The 18859-nt window shown below is 40.2% G+C and overlaps 1 protein-coding gene across 1 annotated transcript in view; it reads left to right on the forward strand.

Annotated features, from left to right (window-relative positions):
* CFAP47 (cilia and flagella associated protein 47) overlaps positions 1-18859 on the forward strand; it is a 702231-nt gene that overhangs the window by 244090 nt on the left and 439282 nt on the right. Inside the window, exons 33-37 of the mRNA XM_082245539.1 lie at positions 3393-3579; positions 13488-13585; positions 13676-13792; positions 15660-15794; positions 17545-17657. Coding sequence (XP_082101665.1) covers positions 3393-3579; positions 13488-13585; positions 13676-13792; positions 15660-15794; positions 17545-17657 — 650 coding nt within the window. The remainder of the gene's footprint in view (positions 1-3392; positions 3580-13487; positions 13586-13675; positions 13793-15659; positions 15795-17544; positions 17658-18859) is intronic.

An 18859-nucleotide genomic window follows, 5' to 3' on the forward strand; every position in this document is an offset into this window, starting at 1 on the left:
CCTCATTCGGCAGTGGGGAAGCTGATGCATGGGTCAGGTGGCTCCGATTGCCGCCTGACACCTGCGATTGTTCCCCACTCAGAAAGAAGGATGGCCAGCTGTTGTAAACACAGCTGATCGTTCTCCTCCCTGGAATGATCACAGAGCCCCTGTGATCCTTCTATATAGGATCACAGGTCTCTATGATCATTTCTGAAACCACGCCCCCACATAGTTATAATCACTCCCCTAGGCTCACATTTAACCCCTTGATCACCCACAATGTTAACCCCATTCCCTGCCAGTGTCATTATTACAGTAACAGTGCATATGTTTAGCCCTGGGTCCTCCCAAAAGTGTCAAAAATGTCAGTTAGGGGTCCGATCTGTCCGCCGCAATGTCGCAGTCCTGCTAAAAATCGAAGATCGCCCCCATTACTAGTAAAACAGAAAAAATATTTCCCGTAGTTAGTAGACGCGATAACTATTGCGCAAACCAATCAAAATACGCTTATTGCGATTTTTTTTACCAAAGATATGTAGCAGAAAACAAATTGGCCTAAAATGTTACATTTTTTGATTTTTAATTTTTTTTTTTAAATGTTATATAGCAGAATGTGAAAAATATTGTTTTTTTTTTTTTTTTAGAATTGTCGCTCTTTATTTGTTTATAGCGCAAAAAATAAAAATCGCACAGGTGATCAAATACCACCAAAAGAGCTCTATTTGTGGGAAAAAAAGGACATCAATTTTATTTAGGTACAACGTTGCACGACCGCGCGATTGTCCATTAAATAATGCAGTGCCGAATCGCAAAATATGGCCTGGTCATTAAGGGGGAAAATCTTCCGGTCCAGAAGTGGTTAATGATGTAAATGTGGCACCACTGCACCACAACCATGTACATTGCATGCGGTTGCAGGGTGGTTGAATATTCAGTTGAATGGGTTGTATTTAGCGTGGGTACTGCCTGCTGAATGCAACAAGGGAGTTCATTTTTTCACGGCTGTGGAGCAAAGCATCATGGTATGTGTGCAACCCTGTCAGCTACCTTCGCAGCTAAAAGGAGTTGTAAAGTCAGAAGGTTTTTAATCTTAATGCATTCTATGCCCCCCCCCTCCCCACCCACACTTACCTGAGGTCCCTCTCTGTCCAGCGATTTCCACGATTGTATCCAACCAACCAAGAGTCTCCTTCCAGATTGACTGAGACACAGCAGTGGCGCCATTGGCTCCCGCTGCTGTCAATCAAAGTCAGCTAACCAATCAGTGGACATTTGATTGGACTGTAAGTATAGTAAACAAAAATGAGTGTAGGTCTAGCAAATCTTCCTCAAAACATGTAGCTTAGAGATAACAACATCTGCTTAAGTCTATACTGTATATGTAAACTCACAAGTACAAAAAGCAAGCAGATAGGAAGAGCTGCATAAATGAGCCTTCATGGTATAGTAACAAAAAATAGCAAGAACGGCAGCAATCCAAACAAATAGCAAATCTTTATTATGCACCACAATCCAATATGCAATATGAAAAACAGAAACCACCCCCCCTCACCAATCAATAAAAAAGAGACAACGTTGTCTATATAAAACCAAAAAAGGTGCGCCGGACACCATACTCACATACACTCTACTCAAACATCCCTCTAATAGCTGAAAAACAATTTCCTATAAGGGATTGGTAAGTGTATAAAAAATCTTAAGGGAGTCAAACACAGAATGATGCAACAGGTAAAAAACAATATGTCAATTTGACCAACATAATATGTTGAATAAATGATAAACAAATAGTCAATGTTAACACTGCTGCATCAATATGTGGAGTCCCCGGGTAGAGGTCAAGGAGCTTTCTCAAAATTATGGAAACAGAGGAAATTGTATATTCACCAGACTGGATAAATAGCTCAGTGAACCGATCTCAAGACTGTGCGATCATCACATCATGGGAAAATATCATATCATCATACCATGGGATATAGCCAGTCATAATGTGAGCATATCTAGAATGGATATGTGTATTCCTGGTCCATAAACTGTCATATTTAAATTGCGGGAGAAAACAGAGAAGCATACAGATAGCGGATAGCAGCTAAGCGGCAGCAGATGTAAGGCAGCAAGAGGCAAGTCCCGGCATCCAACTAATAGGTGCAATGCCTATATGAAAAGAGCGGAGGAAAAGGACAGGGTATTTCCATGCAGCTGGCAACAGACTAATCCATGTCAATCCTGAAACACCTCTATGCTCTGTGGGCAGAACACTCAATGAAATGCTCATCGACACTCAGACATGAGAGGAGAGTATACAAAGTGACAGCATCAGGCTGAGAGGCACGGAATCGGACCATAAGAATCCCTCAGCTATACCAATAGTCATCTAGACAAGGCTCTGAAGAAGAGGCTAACCTCCAAATGCTTTAGCCGATGTGTCTACGAGCATTGTGAATTTACGTATATGGACTTAAGCAGATGATGATATGTCTAAGCTATGATGCAAGCATTGGTTTGTGTACATTCACCTCCGTTTTATACCATTTATTAAAACATGTTTTGAGGATAATGCACTAGGCCTATGCACCTTTCTTGTTTCCTATGCTTACAGTCAAATTGGATGTCCCCAGTCTTTTGAGGGCAGCGAGGAACACATTATCCACATGCAGTAATACAGTATGTCAAGATAGGAGTTTGACACCACGTTGAGACTTACTGCACAGCGCAGGGAGTGAATATAGCAACATTTTCTGAAGCCAATAAGGGGAGAAAGAGTCGCGGGGCTGGGTCTGGGCTCCATGACTGAATAGACACAGGGAGCTGTGACTCAGCTCGGGAGCCCCCATAGCAAGCTGCCTGCTGGGGGGCACTGAACAGGAGGGAGGGGCCAGGATCACAGAAGAGGGACCCGAGAAGAGGAGGATCTGGGCTGTTCTGTGCAAATCCACTGCAACAGAGCAGGTAAGTGTAACATGTTTGTTATTTTTATAGGAAAAAAAACAAGACTTTACAATAACTTTAAGAGGGGCAGTTGTGGGGTGGTAAAAACACAGCTCACCCACCTGTTTTTACTGCTCATTCTTCTCTCCAGAAAACAAAAAAACAGATGGGCTTTTGCACTTTGTATGATATCACAACTGTTTGCACTACTTAATCAAATAAACGTATAAAATAATTTTTTTAGACAATCCAATATTCTATTCTATTTATAAATGGCCCTATAAAGACTCATGGAGATATATTTCTATGATGCAACTAGATTTTATTGTATACTGTACAAACATCACAACCATCTTCGCTGAAAAATGGGGATACGTTTACTGTGTGTACACAAGGTTTTATTGACTGATAGGCTGTAAATCTACAAATATGCATGTCATCAGTAAATGAGGTTTTCTTTTATATTGTTCTTTTCATTTCTATAGGTGTTGATTCTTTCACGTGTTGAACAGACAAATACAGATGATGAGAGTGTGATAGACTGCATGCCAAAGATCAGTTCAGAGCCTCTGTCAAGTAATATATACTCCACAGCAGAAAGAATTCTTCTTACTTGGCTTAATGTTCATTATGAAAAGATGAGAAAAGTGGCATGGAAAAACTGTAAGAAAGGTAAATAAAAATATTGTTTTTATAATAAAAAATAAGAATAAGAATACCTATATAATGGCTCACAAACTGATAAACACTGGGCACAACCTTGCCACTTGAAAGCTCCCAGTTTACACAGCTTTAATCCCTTCATAACCTGAGGATTTTAAAGAGTATGCAAACCCAACAGTTCATATTCTTCATAGGCGATTGCTGTACCGTATTCTTGTATGAAATCTTGATATGTGTCTGCTGTACTGTATTCTTGTATGAAATTTTGATATGTGTCTGCTGTACCGTATTCTTGTATGAAATCTTGATATGTGTCTGCTGTACCGTATTCTTGTATGAAATCTAAATATGTTTCTGCTGTACCATGTTCTTGGAAAAAGTATCCTGTTCTCTTCGTATTGCTTCCTTTGTGTGAAATCCTTGGTGTTCCTGTCAGTCCCTCTACTTTCCTGAAACTGACCACACTAGGCAGGAGAACAAAGCATGGTCAGTTATCTAGCTGTGCTGCAAACTCAGTGTGCTCTCCTCCAATGATCATGACTTTACTGCTGTTAGGGGTGCTTACAATGATCAGATTTTAATTGATATAGAACCTTTATCCCAAAAGTGAAAACAAAATGGTTGCTGTAACTACTTGTGTAACTGCAGTGTGAGCTGGAGTTTGGCTTCAATTATTTTAATCTAAATATCCTAGTTCATCTAATAATCAGACTGATAATGCTAACCCCCCCCCCCCCAGACTGATAATGCTGTGTCCCTGTGCTCCTTCATCCAGAGTGGGGACACTCTAATGCAGGAGGCGTGTTACTGGCCAGATCACCAATTGAAAACAGAAGGAAAAAGCTTAACTAATTATTAAACTATATAATTAGAAAACAAATCCAGCCACCATATCTAAGAATTGGTAAGCGGCATTTTGGTTACATTTTTGGTTTTGGGTTTACATCCTCTTGTATCTCTTCTATCTTCTTCCAGGTTCAGGACAAGCAAGCGTGTGCCCCCTTCTTACCCTGCACTGTCACTGGCTACAGCGCAATTTTGTCAGCAGGTCCCGACAATGAACAGATCAGAACACAGAACAGAGACCTGTGCTTACAAATGCACAAGACTCTGAACAGACCAGCGCTCTGGCTGTTTCTTCTCCCTGCACAGCAGGGAGAAAAATCAGCCAGATCTGCAGGTAAAAGCAGCACATATACTTGTTAGGCACACAGTTTACCCCTTGATTGCCCCTATATGTTAACACCTTTCCAGCCAGTGTCATTAGTACAGTGTCAGTGTACAGTATTATATCTGATCACTGTATTACTGTCACTTGGGACGTCATTGTCAGTTAGCATACCTTCCAGCGAGGGTCTGTTAGCACCAGATTTCCCACCACACTATCACAGTCCTGCTATAAGTTGCTGATCACCGTCATTACAGTATAGTGTCTCTGGTTGAAGGCTGCAAAGAAAGAGCAAAGTGTGTTTGCTTCAAAAAACACCAGGTTGACATTTCTTCTGTTAGCTGTCACTGGAAAGTCTGCTTTAGCGTAATTGCGTCAATAAACTGTGCAGCAAAGTTCCATACAGGCAGTGCCCGGACAAGGTCATCCAGCACCCAGGGCAAAGAGGCCAAACTACGCCTGCCCCTTATTCCCAGCTGTGACTTGTTTGTCAAAATCACTGCTGCTGTTATGACTTTCAGCCTTGTAACAGAAGGAAGGCACCCCCATTCCTTCAGTAAACGATTGCACCCAGGGCAGCCACCCCTCCTGCCCAATCCTTATCCCAGCCCTGCATACAGGGGTTGATTTACTAAAGGCAAACAAACTGTTTGCTTTCCAAGGGAAGCTGCACTTTATAAGGGCATTTCCCCCAGAGCTAAGTGATTGTGGTAAAGTTTCACTTTGCAAAGAATACCCATTCACATGCAAGGAAAAAAAAGAGCATTGTTGCTTGCATAGCCTATTTGCCTTTAGTTAACCAATCCCAGAATGTCAGATTGATCAATGGTTCTTTATAGGTATATGAACCGATAGAAGTATTTATGTGAGTGCTATTACAAAACCTTTGACACATGTCCGATGACGGGGTCCTGGGTGGCTCCAAAACGTTGCTCTCTGCTGTAACGATGTGATCGCTGAATAAAGCTTTGAACTCGTTCTGGAGATCCTTGGTGTGCCGGTGACACTCTCTTGCTATTACAAAGTCTTCCCTAAGCCTAAGTAACCAATTGGTAACATACCCACTTTTCTGGAAGAGCAATTAGTATTTGGGTCATGTCGTGACACCCAAAAAAATGTGTTCTATCATCTTTACTTCATCCTGCTGATCATACACTTCTTGCATTATTTTTTTTCCAATTAATTTCACAGAGATTGTTTTATGGCCAGTTTAAATGCAATCATACATAATTCTTACTTGTGTATCAATGTAAAATGGTAACTGAATATTAGTGCAGGTACCCAGATGTGCCTCCTATTTTTTGTAACTTTCTAGAAATCTCAAAGAGCCCTGAAAAACTTTGCAAATAGCAGGCTGTTGCCCATTTGTATGGTCCCTGAATGTGATGGGTGACCTTGTTGAAGGAGAAGTACAGCCGAAGCTTGTTTGGCTGCACTTCTCCTGTGGATCACAGGAGTGCAGCTCGTTCTGCACTCCTGTGACCTGTTTTCAGCAGACAGTGGGCTGAAGCCAGCTGTCGGCTGATGTCCCAGTGCCGGTCCAGGCTTAGGAAGGATCATGGCCATATGGGCAGGATCCGCCCACATGCCTGGACCGGCACCCGGCTCAGCCTCTCAGAAAGCCACTGAGAGCCTGAGCCGGCCGCTCCCACCCCCTCCACAGCCCAGTGCTCCAGGGGGGAGCAGAGCAGAGAGTGGTGACTGACAGTCACCAGCTCTCTGCTCAGGGAGCTATGAAAACCGAGAGATCAGCAGTACTTTATCGCTTGGTCCTCAGTGTTAGAGCCGATGGAAGACAGATGCTGTATCCAACTAGGTAAGTATGATTAAAAAAAAAAAAAAATAAGTTAATAAAAAATCCCATACATCTTTTTTAACTAATCAGTTTAGGAAGTGGGAGGTGTAGGATCCACAAGCCAGCTTTTCAATCGAGGTCTGTATCTGCATAATAATGCACCGGCAATATGATTTTGATGTAATTTTGCATTGGTACACATATGTATAGGTATATTCTGTGAGTATATGTTTGAAATCAGAGTACATTGGACCACTTAACTTTATTTAATTATAAAACATAGTCCAGAGGCTAACCTTTAACATTAATTGCTATGCAGTTGTCCTTTGGGTAAACTTTTTTATATGAATGTGTGTGGAATTGTATATATTTATGAATTGTAATTCTTGATTCATGTCAGAATTATCACAAAGAAACAAATTAAACTCATGCTCAGAGTTATGAGAACAGCAGTGCCCTAGGCCTTGATATAACTTGGATTTTCTAGCCAGACACCTGTAATTAGTTTTCTGCTTATACCAAGTATTTCATCTCAACTCCAAGACAAGGTCTTCTGAGGCCAAGCTATTGGTTCATTCACTATCAGGGAAGCTTCATTTCTTTCACGGATATAAGAGAACACTAGAAGGCAGAAAGTAAAAGGTTGCTATTGATGGACCTGGCCCTAAATATATCACACTTAGCCCACTTTACTGACAAATTCCACTGCATTAACTGCAGGGTTTGTTCTGTGTTTACGTTATTAATATGTATGTGTTCTTAATTATTCATGTTAAAGATTTTTTGCTTACTAGGGCTGTCAGTTTACAATTTCTCTTAAAAAATTCTCATCAAAACTCAGAAGGGAATACCGTATTTTCCGGCGTATAAGACGACTGGCCGTATAAGACGACCCCCCTAATTTTCATCTACCGGTAATACTTATACTTAGGTTACCTTGGAGATATTATACTCGGCGTATAAGACGACCCCCCATTTTTGGGTGATTTTTTTGAGGTTCAAAAGTAGTCTTATACGCCAGAAAATACAGTATATAAAATTTTCCAGCCTACAGGTATTTTTCCTCAACTCACATTGTTGATTTTCTGCACCTCCCTACCACATTTTTTTTTGTTCCCTAGAACATGTACTAACAATTCCTAATGTGTAATACTTCAGTGTGTTGGAGAAATAATATGACATACATTTTCCTACCCATGCATGGCGGGACTTATCTCAGAGCTTCTAGGTACTTTTTTTATGTAAATTCATACTGCTTCCATTACATAAAGAATTGACTGCTCTGTCTTATTAACGGACATACGCTTTTCAAACCTTAACCATTTCCCACCTGCATGACATCATATGGCGTCATAATTTTGAATGGAGATATCTGGATGATGCCTGCAGCTACAGGCATCATCCAGATATCTTTCTTTTTTTTAGCCAGCTATCCCTGCAATGTAAAATTCATCCTAGCGCAGTTGGCGAACTTTGGCACCCCAGATGTTTTAGAACTACATTTCCCATGATGCTTAACAACACTGCAGAGTGCATCAGCATCATGGGAAATGTAGCTCCAAAACATCTGGGGTGCCAAAGTTCGCCATCACTCTCTTAGCAAATTTTAGCTGCTGGATTGCTTTTACAGGCAGTGGGAGGGGGCGATGCTCCCCTTCCGGCACCCTCCAAATGATCCCCAGCCATCTCTATGACCCTGGGAAGCCAGAAGCGACGTAATTACCTCACATTTAGCTCTGGCAGATGTAAACATCAATATAAAAGTGTAAAAATAAATATAAAATAAATAATTTGCACACAGAAGTAAACCCATACATAGGTCACACCCGCATATGTAAACGGTATTTGCAAGAGCAATAATTCTAGTGCTAGGTCTCCTCTGTAACTTTAAACTGGTAACCTGTAAAAATGTTTAAAGCACCGCCTATGGAGATTTTTAAGTATCATAGTTTGCGCCATTTTACAAGCGTGCGCAATTTTAGAGTGTGACATATTAGGTATCTATTTGCTCAGCATAACATCATCTTTTATATCTTACAAAAAAATGGGATAAATATATTGCCATTTTTTTTCTAGAGTCTCTGCTAAAAAAAACATGTTTAATGTTTGGGGGCTCTGAGTAATTTTTTAGCAAAAAAATACAGATTTTTACAAATAGGAGACAAATGACAGAATTGGCCTGAGTGGGAACTGGTTAAAGTGGACCTTTCAATAACTTGCCTGCATGAATACATTTCTGTGACATTTCACAAACAAACCGTCTTTGCGCTCAAGCTAAGTGACTTTGCCTGGGCTGAAATAATATCATCAATATTGTGGTGGCAGAAGAAAGTATTTTTTCAGTCTTCTGTTACTCAGTGATCAGACTATAACATTGTAACTTTGTAGTAAATCACAAAGTGAGAGGCTGTTGAAGGAGGTGATCTGTGTCAAGAACTGCACAGGCATCTCTGAGGCAGCATCTTAGTTCAAGAAGTAAATGCTGACCTGGACGTTTCCTGAACAAAAATGGCACCATCCTTTGTGAGATAAAAGCAGATGAAGGCATTGTAAGTGGGGTGGGGGTTGCTGTAATCACTGTGAGAAGTAATTAATACTTCAAATCATTACACTTACACATTACTTAGCATGCATGCACCTAAAACCAAAAAAGAAAAATGTATGTAAGTATGTATGTGTGTGTTTATAGGTATGTGTATATATACAGTATATATATATATATATACAGTATCTCACAAAGTTATTACACCCCACACATTTTTGTAAATATTTTATTATATCTTTCCATGTGACAACACTGAAGAAATGACACTTTGCTACAATGTAAAGTACTGAGTGTACAGCTTGTATAACAGTGTCTATTTGCTGTCCCATCAAAATAACTCCACACACAGCCATTAATGTCTAAATCGCTGGCAACAAAAGTGAGTACACCCCTAAGTTACAATGTCCAAATTGGGCTCAATTAGCCATTTTCCCTCCCGGTGTCATGTGACTCGTTAGTGTTACAAGGTCTCAGGTGTGAATGGGGAGCAGGTGTGTTAAATTCAATGTTATCACTCTCACTGTCTCATACTGGTGACTGGAAGTTCAACATGGCACCTCATGGCAAAGAACTCTCTGAGGATTTGAAAAAAATAATTATTGCTCTACATAAAGATAACCTAGGCTATAAGAAGATTGCCAAGACCCTGAAACTGAGCTGCACTGAGTGCGGATATGAGCGGATATGATGCTGAGCTGCAATGAGTGCACGTGCTCAGCATCGTATCCAGAGGTTGTTATTGGGAAATAGACGTATGAGTGCTGCCAACATTGCTGCAGAGGATAAAGGGGTGGGAGGTCAGCCTGTCAGCGCTCAGACTATAAGCCGCACACTGCATTAAATTGGTCTGCATGGCTGTCATCCCAGAAGGAAGCCTCTTCTAAAGATGATGCACAATAAAGCCTGCAAATAGTTTGCTGAAGACAAATGGTGTCAAGCGCGTGTGGCGGCAACCAGGTGAGGAGTACAAAGACAAGTGTGTCTTGCCTACAGTCATGCATGGTGGTGGGAGTGTCATGGTCTGGGGCAGCATGAGTGCTGCCAGCACTGGGGAGCTACAGTTCATTGAGGGGAACCATGAATGCCAACATATCCTGTGAGCATGTTCCCCTCCCTTCAGAGACTGGGCCCCAGGGCAGTATTCCAACATATTACTGACCCCAAACACGCCTCCAAGATGAGAACTGCCTTGCTAAAGAAGCTGAGGGTAAAGGTGATTGACTAGCCAAGCATGTCTCCAGATCTAAACCCTATTGAGCATCTGTGGGGCATCCTCAAATGGAAGTTAGATGAGCGTAAGGTCTCTAACATCAACCAGCTCTGTGATGTCGTCATGGAGGAGTGGAAGAGGACTCCAGTGGCAACCTGTGAAGCTCTGGTGAACTCAATGCCCAAGAGGGTTAAGGCAGTGCTGGAAAATAATGGTGGCCACGCAAAATATTGACACTTTGGGCCCAATTTGGACATTTTAAATTAGGGGTGTAGTCACTTTTGTTGCCAGTGGTTTAGACATTAATGGCTGTGTGTTGAGTTATTTTGAGGAGACAACAAATTTACAATAACAAAAGTTATAATAAAATATTTACAAAAATGTGAGGGGTGTACTCACTTTTGTGAGATACTGTATATATATGTCAAAGTCAGTGAGCCAATGAGGAGAGAGAGGGGGTTGGCCTGAACCGGGGCTCCATGTTTGAATGGACACACAGAGCAGCAGCTCAGCTCGGGTGCCCCATAGCAAGCTGTTTTCTGTGGGGACATTCCGCGTGAGGGAGGGGCCAGGAGCACTGGTGAGGGACCCAAGAAGAGGAGGATCTGGGCTGCTCTGTGCAAAACCACTGCACAGAGCAAGTAAGTGTAACATGTTTGTTATTTAAACAAAATGAAAACAATACTTTAAGCACTTAAGGACCGGAAGGTTTTTTTCCCCTTAATAACCAGGCCAAATGACTGCGTTATTTTAACTCAAAATTGCACAGTCATGCAACGCTGTACCCAAATAAAATTGATGTATTTTTTTCCCCCCACAAATAGAGCTTTCTTTTGGCGGTATTTGATTACCTCTGCGGTTACTTTCTGCTATAAAACATATCCAATAAAAAAAAAAAATTAAAAATCCAATTTTTTTCATCATTTTAGGCCAATATGTATTCTGACACATATTTTTGGTAAAAAAAAATCCCAAAAAGGGTATATTGATTGGTTTGTGCAAAAGCTATCGCATCTACGAACTAGGGGATAGATTTATGTCATTTTTATTTTTTATTTTGTTTAACTAGTAATGGCGGTGATTAGCAATTTTTAGCGAGACTCTAGCGACATTGTGGCAGACAGATCGGACACCTAACTGACACTTTAGACACCTTTGAAGGGACCAGTGACATTACTACAGTAATCAGTGCTAAAAATATGCACTGTTACTGTACTAATGACACTGGCAGGAAAGGGGTAATGCCAGGGACGATCAAAAGGTTAAGTGTGCTCCTAGGGAGTGCTTTCTAACTGTGCGGGGATGTACTCAATAGATGAACACAGAGACCTGTGTTCCTAAATAGTAGGAACACAGGATACCTGTGTTCATCTGTGACAGAATGATAGTCTGCCTTGTTTACATAGGCAGACCGCCGTTCTATCTCTATGGGGAGCAATCGCTGGTGGCCGGCGGACATCGCATCCGCCAGACCCACTGATTGACTCCCCCTTCTGGCAAATCTGCACACGTGCACCCCTACTGTCTATTACATGAAGCGACGTACAGGTGCCTCGTTTCAAGTTTGAGTTTAAAACTACAGCGGCTGGTCGGCAAGTGGTTAATATCACCTTTAACCACTTGCCGTCTGCTCACTAGAGCTCTACTGCGGCAAAGTGGCTCTTGTAGGTCTGACGACGTAGACCTACGCCGGCAGACAGTCCCCCTTCATGGCGGTGCGCGCACCACCGGGGGTTCGCTCCCACTGTATTCAGTCACAGCGGGAGTCGGGCCAGGGGAGGAGCAGCGGCGCTCGCCGCTGCTCTTCCCCGATGGTTGGGGAATCGAGTCTGGAGATCCGCCCGCTTGTGTAAACAAAGCGGGCGGATCTCCTAAGTGACAGGCAGGGTCAAATTGCAGGGTTCAGCATAGCTGAACCTGCGATCTGTCCTTGTGTCACTCAGTCACCTCCCCCCACACACGTCAGTAAGCACCAGGCATACATTAACCCCTCCCTCTCCAATAAAATTAACCCCTTCCCTGCCAGTGTCATTTTTACAGTAACAGTGCATATGTATAGCACTGATTACTGTAGTAATGTCACTGGTACCCCCAAAAGTGTCAAAAATGTCAATCAAGGGTCCGATCTGTCCACCGCAATGTCGCAGTCCCGCAAAAAAAATTGCAGATCGCCGCCATTACTCGTTAAAAAAAAAAACCCCAAAAATGACAGAAATCTTTCCCTTAGTTAGTAAACGCAATAACTTTTGCGCAAACCAATCAAAATACGCTTATTGCGATTTTTTTTACCAAAAATATGTAGCAGAAAACAAATTGGCCTAAAATGATAAAAAAATTTGATTTTTACATTTTCTTTTGGGGGAATTTCATATAAAAAAAATGTGAAAAATATTGTTATTTTTTCAAAATTGTCGCTATTTTTTGTTTATAGCGCAAAAAGTAAAAATTGCACAGGTGATCAAATACCACCAAAAGAAAGCTCTATTTGTGGGAAAAAAAGGACGTAAATTTCGTTTGGGTACGGCATTGCATGACCGCACAATTGTCAGTTAAAGTCGCACAGTGCCGAATCGCAAAAAGTGGCCCAGACGTAGGACAGCAAAATCCTCCAGTGGTAAAGCGGTTAAGTTAGATTGATGAATAAAGGATTATCAAATTTGCCTCTAGCTTTCAAATCTGTTTATATATAATAGAATATATAATAAAAGATTATTATAAAATAATATGATAAAAGATTCAGGTACTTTTTATTGCCACCTGAATAACATTTTGGAAACACATTGGGAACATCTGTGTCCAGCTTATCAGAAAGTCTGAGAGATAAGCTTTTTAAGTAATTTGTACAAGGTAATAAAATGCAAGAAAAATCGAAAAATAAAGGATTTGTGCATTTGTTTCTATAGTTTTTTGGAGATAGATGAAACAGAATGAACAAATAATACTTTCCTTTGTTCCTGACATCTGAAGATTGGATATTGTACCCTAAAAAAAGCCACATGGCTGCTCTGTCAGAACTTTGTATTTAATATAATGGGGAAATAGTAATGTTTCGTATGTCCTCACCTTTCATGTCAAAGTCGCATTGAGATTTTATTTCTTGGCTTCTTAGTGCCTTGGTGCCTGTTTTAGTGCAGTGCCACAATAGGCAGTGGAGATGTTCAAGGGCGTTCTGCTTTCTAATTAGGTTTTATTTTAACAGGGGACATACCACCCACAAGATGGATCATGAACTTTGATAAAGACCTTTTAGATGGTCTTGTCCTTGCAGCACAGGTGGCAGCGTATTGTCCATATCTTGTAAGTACCAGTTTGTTTTTTTGTGAGTACTGCAATCCCCTCACATTGAAATGAAAAGGAAATCCTATATTTACTTATAATTCTTTGCAGGTCTCCTCCCATTTTATTGACATGTATACCGGTCCAGAGTCTCCAGAACAATGCCTGCACAACTGTCTGATCCTGATGAATGCTCTCCGAACAATCAATTTAAACATTGACATGCAGGTGGAACACTATTTACATTATATACATGTATTTAGCCTAATCTTTGTATATTATATTTATTTAAACACAGAAGAATTTATCTAATTTCAAGTTTCTATAATTTTAGGTGTAAAAAACAAATCAGGATACCTTGTAGCCCTGGTGCGTTGTGTATTGAATGCGTGTTAATTAGGGCGTGTTGTGTTAAGTACAGTACATACAAATGAAAGGGCTGACAATGCACCAAAATTGCCAAAAAAAGAAAGACTTGCACCATTTTTTTGGAAGGTGGCACATCACAATGCATAGTAGTGTGTTACCACGTATGTCAGGGATATGTTGCCTTAGTGTGTTGGGGTGCAATTTGAAATGAATAGACTCACAGCATGCTAATGCATGTTACTGGAATGCACCATAATGCAAAAGTGTGATCCATAGTACAGCTGCTGCTAATTTCATCTGCAGTAATCCCTTGCACACCCCACATCAACAGCATTTATATTTTAGCCAATCAGTGAATAGGAGACAGCTAACTTTATGCAGGCATTAAAACAAGTGACACTGAATCTGCAGTGGACTCCGTTGTTGAACTAGGTGTATTCATAAAACAACAGTTTGACACTGAAATCGAGTATATATATATATATATATATATATATATATATATATATATATATACAGTATATATATACACACACACTGCCTGGCCAAAAAAAAAAGTCACCACCTGGAATTAACTAAGCAACTAACTAAGCTAAGCATGAAGTAACTATCCTATTGGTTAGTTACTGCATGTGCCTAAAGAATGGGGTCAGCTGACTACCTGAATATACTGAATGACCAGGTTATTCCATCAATGGATTTTTTTCTTCCCCGATGGCACGGACATATTCCAAGATGACAATGCCAGGATTCATCTGGCTCGAATTGTGAAAGAGTGGTTCAGGGAGCATGAGACATCACTTTCACACATGGATTGGCCATCACAGAGTCCAGAACTTAACCCTATTGACAATCTTTGGGATGTGCTGGAGAAGACTTTGTGCTGTGGTCTGACTCTCCCATCATCAATACAAGATCTTGGTAAAAAATGAATGCAACATTGGATGGAAATAAATCTTGTGACATTGCAGAAGCTTATTGAAACAATGCCACAGCAAATGCATGCCGTAATCAAAGCCAATGAAATATTAGAGTGTGTGACCTTTTTTTTATTTTTTTATTTTGGTGACAACTTTTTTATTAGCCAGGCAGTGTATACTGTATATATATATATATATACACACACACACACACACACACACACACATATAATGATGGAGAGATATGCAAGGGTTGTAGGGGCACTGTATATTCCTGATTATTATTACACTTCAGCTAGATACAGCAGCTGAGAGGTTAGGTGGAGGGAAGAGGAGTGCAGATCTATACTGTTAATTGCTACTTTAGTGATTCAACCCAACAGTCGGTTAATCATTTTTTTCCTATCATTTGTGCATTTTTTTTTCTTACACTTAGCTTTCTCTAGAGATAACACTCATATAATTACAGTATTTTTACTTCTTAAACGATGCACATATTTGTTTAAATATTAATTTTAGCTGGTATGGGCCACACTTAATGTTACACCTGTAAAATCTTAAAAAAAGCTTTAGAAATTATCTTAAATATTTTAATTAAAATGTATAAATTAAATTGTGCCCTTTCTGATGGGGAAGTCTGTTAAACAGTAAGTGCTCAGACAGCTGGGGACTATGTGTATGTTGGGCTGCCATGAGCAAAAATAGAGGCAGTTAAAAGCTACATATGACACCTGAGCTTCTAGCTGCGTACCACTGAAGTAAACTGTTTTCTATTTGTGTTGTGCTGTCTCTGAATTTCTTTTTAGGCTACTGACATATGTGACCCAAATCCAGTAATGATGCTAATGCTGTGTGTGTACCTGCATGAAAAACTGCCGCTTTATGTGCCTAAAAAGACAATCATATTTGATGGGCCGCTTCACCAAACTATTTCACGCCAGGTAACTACTAACAGATATACATTATGTTAACTTAATAATGTTTTTACTTTACTCTTTCTGTATTCTGTAGATATCAGATAAAAGAAAAAAAAAATTGTATTATGCATATAATCGAGCAGCCAAATTAAGTTTCTTCTGCATACACAAAAGAATAAAATGGCTAAATCATTTTTTTTTTTTTCATAATAAGTAGTTTTTATTATTTGGGAAAATATAAAATATCGTATTTAATGTTATGTAAGTCTTCTATCTAGCCTCCATGTAGCCATTCTCAGCTCCAATCCCTTTTTAACATCAATAGTTCAATTACTTTTTGTCTGTGCTGAGAAAAGCCTGTTGTTTATAGAACTGCATAGAATCATAAGAGCAATGACTCATTCTTGTCACAGGTATAAATTGATAGTGGACCCTCCCATGCTACATTTTGGAGAAGTTGTCAGCCCTTAAAAGAGTGGAGAAACAGAGTTTAAATACACTTCAACAGATACTCACCAGAACACCCTGCCGGGGATGATGAACTTCAAATGAAGGTGTACCAGGTTGCAGCCTGTAGGTACACCTGTGCATTTTGCAGCTAGAGCCAAAGCATGGTACAGACCCAGCAGGCAGAATCAGAAACTGGGATAGGCCAAAAGTCAGAGTGGGCAATCCTCCTCTTCTGGGGTCCCCCCCCCCCCGCTGTCACTCTAGGATCCTCCTTTTAAGCAAGTGTCCCCATGTTAATTCGCTAATTAATGTTAATTGCTCCAGAGCTGCCCTGTCTGTGTCTTATTGACACAGAGCAGACGGCTCGACCTGGCCCCCTGCATTTGATTGACAGTAGTGGGAGCCAATCGCTTCCACTGCTATCAATATGTCCAGGAATGAAGGAGACAGAGCTGGATCAGATCAGGCTCAGGTAAGTATAAGGGAGGTGGGGTGGGGGGGATTTTGCAACACCAAAGAATGCATTAGGGTGAGAAATGTTAAGGCTTTAGAACCACTTTAAGCTTGTTCACATAACATGGAGGTGGCAACTTCCTTGTTCATTTATTTTCCGTTGGAAGATGGACTAATCGCAGAGGCTAAGGAAAGAAGCTTGGTAGCGGGAATAGTAGCCTTCTGTACAGCACAGAGTAGTGGTTGTGATTTTCTTTTTTTCAGGCTGAAACAAGGAAGATGTGGTGTTGAATGCAGAGCAGAGTATTAATTCATGATGTTCTGCATAAACCTCAATGTCTTCCTGCACAGTAAAGCGTACTCCCATGTCTCCTGTTCTGCTGACATAGTAGATACTGTATGCAAAGGAAAGTGACAAATGATTTTGCAAACATTACAGTTGGTCAGTAACATTGTCTCTTATTTATGTAGCTCAATAAAAAGAAATATTGAATAATTCATTTAATAGCTTGAGGTATTCATACTGGGGTCTTGTGTTCACTTGTTTTGTGTGCATTGTGGTGCTTTGGAGTTCATTGTTTCCTTTGCAAATCAATGAACTGAATGCAACACTCATACATTGTGCTAGTTTTATGTAGAGGGCAGGAAAGTGTCTTTTGCTTTTAATACAATTAATAATAGAGTTCTAAGACTTTGGTTCTTTAAAAAGGTTTTGTACTTTAATAAATATGTTGGCTCAGTTTCACACTGCAGTGATTGACTGTAATGTTCCCTATCACTGGTATTCAATGACAGTTTGTCATTATTATAGTACCTATACACAGCTGCTGATCAATAGTCTGACCTTTGTGATTTTATATTGCTGGAACAGGTTCGTTTGAAAAATCCAAGCAGCAAACCACTAGTGTACAATGCTACAGTTGTAGGTCGAGAGTCAGCTGATTTCTCATTGCCTAAAGGAAACACAATAACGATTGCTCCAAAGTAAGTAACCTTTTTCATTGTCTTCATTGAAACTGACAGCTCAGACAGCTCACAATGTATACAAATGTTGCATATTAAATATAAACAATATAGATCATTATTTTTCACCAAGTCAAATCTACTAGTTTACATAATGTAGATGTAGCAAACATATGCTGCAGTTTGACATGCCACTTTTTTTTATCATGCCCAGTGGCAGTCTTTCTAGAAATTAATGCTATCATTAGTCATATTTTTTTCTCAGCATCTGTTGTAAGTAACAATTAAAGAATCATTGTTTGAAATCTGTCATTATTTTTGAATGTATGGATTTATGTAGCCTTTGTGTAATAACATCTTGTTGTTGGTGCCTGGCTGGTTTGCTTTGACATTCAGCTTTGCCTCATTCCAGGACACTATGGCATTACTAGGCAGCCCCTGTTAGTACATGATGCATACTGTAGTGTGATATTAACAGGTATTGAAAAATGGAATCTGACATTGACTGCACACAGCCAAGCAGGGGATTAGCTCGCCCTTGACCTTGTTACTGTACTCCTTTGTGCTTCATAGAGCAGAGCCTTTGACCTCTTCCCCAGCTGCACAATTCCAGGCTTTCTTTTTATTGCTCCCAAGTAAGGAGTATAATCTGAGGATTACAGAATAATCACTTAAATCAACACCTAATAAAGCAAAAGTGCAAACACTGAGCAAATTCAATGTTTGTCATTTCCCCTTTTCATATACAACTGCAAAAATATACCATTCTGACTGAACCTAGGAGAACGTTTCATACACAGGACCAAGTGTTTTTCTAGGAAAAGCTGAAAATCAGTGCACATTGGTTGTTTACACTAAAGAAGAGCTTTATTCTAAAAATAAAATCTATATTTTAACACTGCAGAGTTCTTTAGCACTTTAAACGTTAATATGATATTTTTATTTTTTCAGAGATTTGAGAGGGCTGTTAAGTTGAAACATAGCTAACTACCTGTAGTAGACTACTGAATAATTTAAGCAAGGGATGGGAAAAGAGAGCAGCGCCACCTCAGTGTAGATTTAAAAACAAGGTTTATTGCATAAGAACAATTTAAAACTCACAAGATGGTGATGTAAAACCAGCATAGAATATAAGTCATCTGCATCGCCTGGGGATAGACTTGGAAGACAGCTCAGGAACCAGGAAGTGTCGGACACCACCAACACAGCCCGGACCAGTGGCT

This window comes from Pelophylax lessonae (genome assembly GCF_965119305.1).
Source record: "Pelophylax lessonae genome assembly, chromosome: 2".
Classification (NCBI taxonomy): Eukaryota; Metazoa; Chordata; class Amphibia; order Anura; family Ranidae; genus Pelophylax; species Pelophylax lessonae.